Raw genomic sequence first — 9135 nt, 5'->3', positions numbered from 1 at the left:
TTGAGAAGTGAGATGCTTGCCTTATATTCTGACACAAGACGCCTTTGAGCAAGTCACTTGGCTTCTTTCACTGCTACAATGGAAATCTGTGATTGGAACAGCTGCCAAATTCTAAATCTCATTTGACTTCCTGTGTGGGAGAGACTACTCCAGATGTGGACAGGAGGTGGTGGGGAGCAACCAAGGGTATTAGTTATCTGACAGCTAGCATGCCAAACTCCATGCAGAACTACTCACTTGCCTGACATGCAGCCTTTGAGAGAAGGACCATCACTGGACCCAGACATAAAGAGGGGAGATACTTTGTCAAAATTCATTAGGATTGGTTTTCAGAAGAGAAATGGCAAAAGAACAGCAGAAATCCTGGTGATTTGTATTATGTCCAAACAAACTTTATACTCGCTTTGGTTCTGCAAGGAACCCTGTAACGCACAGGGCGCTGCTACCGAAATAAAGTAGGTAAGTATCTGGCCAACCAGCAAATAAGTTTGTTCCCACTGTGACTCGCCGGCTAGCAACTGTCAGTCTGTAGGGAAGCTGGCACAGAAAGCTGAGATTTCTCCACGAAGATGAGAAAAATCTAGATATTCTGGTAAAGTTCTTTTTATTTACAGTATTCTTCTTTTTGTACATACCTATAGCAACATCAAAAATTATTCACAAAGCTTAACTGAATGTAAAAATGTTCTCATCCAACAGTTTGTCCTATTGGTATCTGTGGAAAATGTCAACTGTTCTCATGCAGCAACAAGATTGTCTGAGCACTGGTTTTTAATTTTTCTGGTAGAATTTTAGGAAACCATCTCAAAACACGTACATAGATACTTACTCACCTTTTTTTTCTGAACACCTTTAGGCACCGAAATTTTCTAGAATCAAACTCGGATTTGCTTGTAGAAATGTGAATCGGGGGAAGACGAGATATGTAAGAACTTGAGCTCCTAGGCGTACATAGCAGGAGTGCAAATTTAGAAGTCAGATGCAGGCTGTTCAGTTTTGTATTTACAGTATCTGCCTCAGAACTTTTTTTTCTCAGTTCAAGCAAACATATTCGATTTAATTTTATAAATAAGATTTCACTTCTGAGGTCCTGATATTTATCAAGTTCTCACATATTTTTATCTTCCCTTTTGTTCAGCCCCCAAAGTCCATCATGAAAAATTTGCAGAAGGACATTAAAAAACTGCCAGTTGCTTACTGCAATGCCTAGGGAAAAAGTGGCAGGTGCTCACTTTTATTTGTCTTTCAAGAGTGGAAGAAGGTACATGAAATGTAAATATTCTCCTTTGCAACCAAGTGGTAACAGTTGTCCGATACAGAGCACATTCAAATTTCAGGCCAAACTGTGGTCGCATTTTCTGACACAAGTAGTTACCTTGGAAAAAAGTAAGGCTATCACAATTTGACCTTTTTATTAGAAATAGATTAAGATACTTATCAAAATCGGTTAGCAAAGTTACAGACCCCTCTTCTTGCTGCAGCCTTCCTGAAGTTTAAAGTAACGAAAGAAAGATTTGGTTTAAGACATTGGCTGCAATCTCTAGTGTGCCTGTTAGTGCTATGTAAATACAGGTTTTTTGAAATACTGACTATTAAACCTATGGTCTAAACTGAAACAGCCAAGTAGACACGGGAAGAAAGCACCCCGAACTGCCCGAAGGAGAGCTCCTTGCTGCCCTCGTTTGTTTCTATGCAAATTTGACTGTGAAGCCACTGGGGTCTCGTATTCCAGCCTAACCTTACGCAGCCGTCTTCATTTGTACTCATACTTTTTTACTGCACTTACAGGCACAATTTCAGGAACTTATGGACAACCCAGACTTCTGAACATATTAAAATCCCATCGCTTATTATCCAGGTATCCAAATCCATGCAAGTGTGTATATCTGCATCTATACACAAAATCTGTAGCAATGTTACTGAGCTAAAAAATAACCCAAAAAACAACCCCCCAATTTTTCCATCCCTTCCCCAACTTAATTCACCCAGCTGATCTTTCATGGAAATGATCTGTAAGTCATTTAATTACATCTGGAGGTAAAGGATGCAAAACAAAAGCCAGCTCCTTCTGCTTGCTAGCTCCTTCTGGTCTCTTGAAAATCTGACTTCTGCAACATACTGTTTGCTCTATTAACGCTCAGCAAATACCTCTCACCAGTGAAACATCTAATCCTTCAGCAATTACATGAGCGAATTCTTGGCCACTAAAGCAACAGCTTATGTCTGCTGACACTGCAGCCACTGTTCCTTCCCAGAAAAGCCACCAGTCATACGAACTCTGAAGTATGAGCTTGTCTTCTAAAAACACAAAAGAAACCCCAAACAATCCGTTTGACCCATTCCATGGATTTGAGCATGTCATCAGTACCAGGTGACATTGTGTGGCTTAGACCTTGTCAGGACAGAATGTGCTGCTTATAATTTGGGGTCTGCTGTCTCCCTCTATTTTTCTCTTTAAAAAGGAAGTATAATGTAAGTTAAGCTGAAGTTCAGAAAAGCATATATTTTACTTAAAAACATTCATCTGTTCAAAATTCAAAATAAACTTTATGGGATACAACAGTTTGGTTTTTTTTTAAATAACATTTCATTCAAACTGTATATAATTCATTGAAGTATTCGTACAGCAAACAATGGTTAACCCTTGAAAACCTGTAGAAAAAGATTTTCACACAAAAAAAAAGAAAACCAAAATTGAGGTATCACACCCACACACATTCACTCAAGCACACCCACACGCTCAGCACACCCACACACTCAAGCACACACAGGCTGCAGCAAAAGCAAAAAATTGTAGGCCCAAAAGGAAAAGTATGACTGATTGTTCTATCCGAAAATCCAGGTAGCTCAGGAAAAAAAAACCCCAAGAAACCAAAACAACCCCCAGGAGTCCTCTGAGTAAAGAAACTACCTCAAGAAAATTCTCAAGTGCACTGGAGACCTGATCATTTAAACTGTTTCTGCAAAGCAGCTCCCTGCACCTGAGAAAAATGCAGCCCAAGGTGACTTGTGCAAATATAAGGAGTCAGGAACATCTCCTGCTATTCCTTAAGTAGACATGAGGGGTGTCCATAGATTCAATTAGTCTTTGATCATGCAAGATACTGCTGGAGTGCTGTCTTCGCCCTGCAATAAAGGAACAACCTGTTAGTTGGGGGTTTGGCTTTATCATCAACAGCTTTATCTACAAGACTCATTGAGCCAGCAAGGGCGGGAAGATGAACGATGAGGGAAAAGGAAGCCGAGGGGCTGGCTCCTCCAGTTTGGAAGAATCTAGCCCATGGTCCAGAACTGCTCTGCGTGGGCTGCCACCATTTAAGAATCCACCTTGCATCTAAGAATAAGATGATCTACCCAAGTGTATCAAGATGCTCAGCATCAACTGAGCAACTTTCAAGTATGGTGGGGATTAAGATGAGTATTGAACCTCACTATCAACACACCTTATTAAAAACACTTAGGCGCGGTAATTGTGAAGAGCAATTACTTTTCTGTAATGCGGATGTACCGTATGAAAAGCAAGTCTTTGAAGCTGCAAAATGAAAGAGGTGTCATAACTCAGAACATACCAAGGGCATACCTGTCAGGAATACCAGCCCTACTGAAAACACAAACTGAGATGGAGAAAAGCAGCAACAGCCAGAGTAATACTGGAATTTACATAATCTAACATTGTGCAATGGTTTTGTTAAGAAAAAAAAAAAAACAAAGCACCTCTCCAAAGTCTAGGGTACAGTTTCATCATCACTTCAGTTAATCCAGTATTTCCTACTACCTGAAGTGAGCAGCTTTGCTCTTCCTTTGTCTCTCACACCTCCCAGCCACGCATCATGACCTTGACAGACTTTTCCATCATCCAATACAATGCAGCAACCCAGAGGAAGAGTATTTACTGTTTTCTCCCAAGTTCCCTGCTACATTCCTATCAGCTCATCGAGGTGGCTGATGAGGCAGACTTGGGATAGGGTAAACAGTGGGAGTAGGTGGCCAGAAGAAACAGGAGGGACTGTGACTTGCAACAGTGCTACGCACAATCAGCTCCCTGCCTCTGAAAACCAAGGCTTCAGTGTTGACAAGCAAGGCAGAAGGTATTTTTGGTGGTTTGGGTTTTATTCCCATTTCTCTCTCTTTGAAAACCCTAGTTAGCTTTACTGTAATTTTCTATGTGCCTGCTTATTGATACCTGCGTGTTCCTGATTATCACCTTCAATACTGATACTCTGGCATAGGTATTAAACAGAGAAGTCACCCATTTTTAAAAAGGCTAGAAAGGAGGACCCTGGGAAGTACCGAGCTGTCAGCCTTCCCTCTGTGCCTGGGAACATCGTGGAACAGATCCTCCTAGAAGCTATGCAAAGGCACATGGAGGACAGGGAGGTGATTCGAGACAGCCAGCGTGGCTTCACCAAGGGCAAGTCCTGCCTGACCAACCTAGTAGCCTTCTACAACTACAAGACTACATCAGTGCACAGGGGAAGAGTTATGAATGTCATCTATCTGGACTTCTGTAAAGCCTCTGACATGGTCTCCCACAACATCCTTCTCTCTACATTGGAGAGATACAGGTTTGATGGGTGGACTCTTTGGTGGATAAGGAATTGGTGGGATGGTTGCATCCAGAGGGTAGTGGTCAATGGGTACTGGTCAACAGCTTGATGTCCAGATGGAGACTGGTGACAAGTAGTGTCCCTCAGAGGTCCCTACTAGGACCAGTGCTGTTTAATATCTTCATGAATGACATAGGCAGTGAGATCAAGTGCTCCCTCAGCAAGTCTGCAGATGACACCAAGCTGGGTGGTGCAGTTGACAGGCCTAAAGGACAGGATCCATCCAGAGGGACCTGGAGAAGTGGGTCTGTGTGAACCTCATGAGGTTCAACAAGGCCAAGGGCAAAGTCCCGCAGCTGGGTTGGGTCAAACCTCAGTATCAGTACAGGCTGGGGGGATGATGTGATTGAGAGCAGGGGGTACGGGTGCATGAAAGGCTGGACATGAACCAACACCGTGTGCGCTTGCAGCCCAGAAAGCCAACCGTATCCTGGGCTGCATAAAAAGCAGTGGCCAGACAGGTTGAGGGAGGTGATCCTGCCACTCTGCTCTGGTGAGACCTCACCTGGAGTACTGTGTCCAGCTCTGGAGTCCTCAGTACAAGAAGGACATGAACCTGCTGATGCAGGACCAGAGGAGGCTACAAAAATGATCAGAGAATGGGACACCTCTGCTGCGAGCACAGGCTGATGGAGTTGGGATTGTTCACTCTGGAGAAGGGAAGGCTCCAGGGAGACCTTAGTGTGGCCTTTCAGTACTTAAACGGGCTTACGAGAAGGATGGGGACAGTCTTACTAGCGATGCCTATTACAAGAGGACAAGGGGTGATGGTTTTAAACTAAAAGAGGGTACATTCAGACTAGATAGGAGGGAGAATTTTTTTTTTTTTTTTACAACGAGAGTGCCCAGAGAGGTGGTAGAAGCCCCATCCCTGGAAACATTCCAGATCAGGTTGGACAGGGCTCTGGGCAACGTGATCTAGTTGAAGATGTCCCTGCTCACTGCAGGGCGGTTGCAATATATGACCTTTGAAGGTTCCTTCCAACACAAAGCATTCTATGACTCTAAGTCCTAGCTTTATTACAAAGATGCCTAAGAACAATGGAATATCTTTCGTAAAAACAAGAAACCAAAATTTTAAAACACTGCACAGTTTAGTAAGTCTTTAATTAAGTGTTCATCCCAATTTCTTTAAATAGTGTAAAACTCAGTGCAGTAAGACAGTTTTTCTGTGGAATTTTTCTATAATCCGAAGATTTAAAAAACATATTTTTAATAAAAAGCAAAGATTTCCCTCTAATCTTTTTGAATTTTTCTTTATACTCACTTGTCACACAGATTTGGATCCGATGACTGACTCAATTTATGTAGAATATCTACTATTCCCATGTCTCGTAGTTTGTCTTGGCGTTCTTGTGAACCTACAAAAATAAATCACATTGTTGGGAATAGCACCAAAAAACGAATGTCTGAAGAACAGAAGAAAGGAGCAGTATCAAAAACCAGCTTAAAGGAAGGGTATGGAACACGGTTCAACTAGAACACAGCAACAGAAACACTCCCTCAGTCCTCCACCACTCCTCAGAGCGCAGCACCTCCCACCACTCCTTCTCTTGCCATTTCTTCCAGCTCCACCCTGCTGCCTCCATCTGCCCTCTCAACACAACCACGTATTTTTCTGCACAGCAACAACCTTCAGCTCCCTCCTGGTGACCTTCCGTTGTTCCAGGCCACAACTCTTATTACCGAATGCCTTCCCCATTCCTTCCAGTTCAACCCACAAGTCCTTTGACTGGTTTCAGAGTCTCACCACACAACCCCTTCAAGCCATCCATGTTGGGATAAATTTCTTGGCAACAAATCCATTCTAATCCATTTATCTCCTCCAAAGAACTCTTTTCCTCCAATGATCAAGTTTCCACAACCTCCTTAAGACTTGGAAGCTCTCTTACTAGGATTCTCTTCCATGCCAGTTGTTTTCAGACTTCACAGAAATGCAGAAAAATTGAAACTTCTCCCTCTGTGACTCTCATCATCTCCTATTTACTGACACACTCTTCTCATGTCTCCTCTTCCTGCCCCAGAACAGGTCTCTACACTTCCCTCAACAGCCTCCTCACTACTCCCACTCTTAAGAGGTCTCCCTTTATGCTTTGGATCCCACTGTCCTGCGCACTGCAAATATTGATTCCTATGCAACATCAGCCTTGTGATCAGGATAGTAACTTGTATATGCATCAATAATGAGGATTTCTTACCTTCTTCTTCATTCCATATGAGATTAGATATACAAAACATGGCAGCAAGCTGAAGTTTAGCATTTGAGTGACTCTAAACATAGAAAAATAGTACTCAAGTTTAGAAGAAGAAATTCACAGACGTATTTTGGTATTCATTTTGTAATAAAAAAGGCAGCAAAGCTGGGACTAATTCTTATCTACAACTTCTCTTGTAGAGAATGCCGTAACATACGGCACTTGGTATGCCTTTTCCAAGATCATGAAACATTTTCCATATAGATTAGTTACAGGTATTTAAGTCTGTAACATTCTTACGGGAAATAACGGCTAGATTTCCCTTTTAATCTGATCTCAGCACACCTCTACCATACAGAGCTGCACTAGGTGATTTCTTAAACGCAAGTGGGTATACGAAAGTTAAGCACATGATAACAAGTAATTTACAGACAAAACGCTGAAGTACCTCTTTTCATTCCTGAAAAAGACCAACTAAAACCTTTAAGATAAATTCTCCATACCATGTAGTATTTGATCTTCTGCAAGATGTCATCATTGGTCATAATCAGTTCTTTTGCTGTCGTTCCATCTGCTATATTGGCAAGAATACATAATGTCTGAAAGAGAAAAAAAAACGTTAAATTATTTGGCCTCAGATCACATCCCATGATTTATGCAGTTTCCCTGACAGCTTTGAACTTGTGACAAACAATTTCTTTAATTAGTTTTAATAACTTTACTCTGGAGTTTGCAGCTTGCTTACTTCTGGGGCCAATGCCAAGGAGTTAACAGCTGTGGCTGAACAGCCCTGGCAAAAAAACCCCACAGTCATTGCCATTTTAAAATAAAAAGCAACATTGATTAATTAATTCCAATGAGCAAAACTGTTTAAGTCTCTCATGGAAATATGCAACATATAGAAAAGAATAAATACTTTGGAAAATAATTCAGCTTATTCTTTGTCTGTGGCTAGGGAAAAACAAACATACCCGTCTAGTTCTGCAGTCCAGGAAAAGGAAAGACAGCGGTCTGATCTGCTGATCCAGCAGAGGAATATTTTTTTTCCCCCCCAACAAGTCTAATCACGTATCTTACCCACAGAGATAACTCAAACTATAAACACATCTGGTTATTTCCTGCAAATTAGAGAAGCCATCCTACACAATAACCTTGAAGCAACTAGGCCCGTGTTGGCACTACATGCACATGGCATTAAAGACTTGTGCAGGCAGCTTGCCTGGTCTGGGAAATATTCTATAAATTCTTTCCCAAAGAGCTGTGGAAAAACTTAACCATCTTTTCTGGACATGAAGGGATGACCACAGGAGGACACCGAAGAATGATCAGCACTGGTGTGATGCCTGTACCTAAGCTTCGCTACATTCCAGTCAGCAGTTGCAGGGATTTATTACTTCCAAGGTGCTGGTTACATACTGACGAGCCAGGCAGTAATAGAGACAAGCACTGTCCTTCTAGTGGTTCGGGCAGATAGGCAGTACTGGATAGATGACAACTCAGAAATGAGAACAAGCTGCTAATCACACCACAGGAACAAAGTGCTCTTATAGGCCCCAAATCCCAAAGGCTCTATTCCACCCTAGCTCACTAGCCCTTTCCCTCAGTATTTCTCAGGCACGCTGATTCTCCTCCAAATACCTCTGAGAGGCTTGACAAGGTAAACAGTCTATCGCAACAAAGGTGATTCTGTCACTAGACGCAACTGGCTAATCCTCAGTTGCTTCAGAACCATGGTATCACTAAACTCGCTATCGATTAAGAGTCTTTCAGGCTATTTTTGCTACTTTTGCACTTAAAAAGACATGAAAGGCCTGTTTGCCTTCAGCCCATTCCTTACTGCACAGAGATTTAGGCCAGTCTGGATTTAGCAGTATTTTCACACGTCCTTGCCACGCTGTTTGCTGCCAATATCCATCCTAATTCAAAGCAATCCTCTGGAATCTCTCTCGGCTTCTGGCTAGCCCCATTCCTCATCAACACACGTCCCGTATGAAGAAGAAACAGGGTTCTCCCATTGACCATCTTGTCGGTCACAGAGTTAATGAGCCAGATTCTGCCCACGTATCTTCTTCATTTTGCTTTAGCACCCCCACTGCAGGTATCTCTGTACGTTGGCCCTCTTATGTTGCCTCCTCTGGAATCTCTCTCGGCTTCTGGCTAGCCCCATTCCTCATCAACACACGTCCCGTATGAAGAAGAAACAGGGTTCTCCCATTGACCATCTTGTCGGTCACAGAGTTAATGAGCCAGATTCTGCCCACGTATCTTCTTCATTTTGCTTTAGCACCCCCACTGCAGGTATCTCTGTACGTTGGCCCTCTTATGTTGCCACC

At 42.5% G+C, this 9135-nt stretch overlaps 1 protein-coding gene across 1 annotated transcript in view; it reads right to left on the bottom strand.

Annotated features, from left to right (window-relative positions):
- Positions 1-2487: 2487 nt before the first annotated feature.
- The window catches only part of LOC104499257 (armadillo repeat-containing protein 8-like), a gene marked incomplete at its 5' end in the record, with an annotated part of 15091 nt that continues 8443 nt past the window's right edge, over positions 2488-9135 (bottom strand). The window contains 4 exons of the mRNA XM_010142740.1: positions 2488-3126; positions 5875-5968; positions 6806-6878; positions 7306-7401. Coding sequence (XP_010141042.1) covers positions 3093-3126; positions 5875-5968; positions 6806-6878; positions 7306-7401 — 297 coding nt within the window. The remainder of the gene's footprint in view (positions 3127-5874; positions 5969-6805; positions 6879-7305; positions 7402-9135) is intronic.

Source organism: Buceros rhinoceros, unplaced genomic scaffold, assembly GCF_000710305.1.
Source record: "Buceros rhinoceros silvestris isolate BGI_N320 unplaced genomic scaffold, ASM71030v1 scaffold9019, whole genome shotgun sequence".
Classification (NCBI taxonomy): Eukaryota; Metazoa; Chordata; class Aves; order Bucerotiformes; family Bucerotidae; genus Buceros; species Buceros rhinoceros.
Note: the sequence above shows the minus strand (reverse complement) of the source record. Positions and strands in the feature narration are given on the sequence as shown.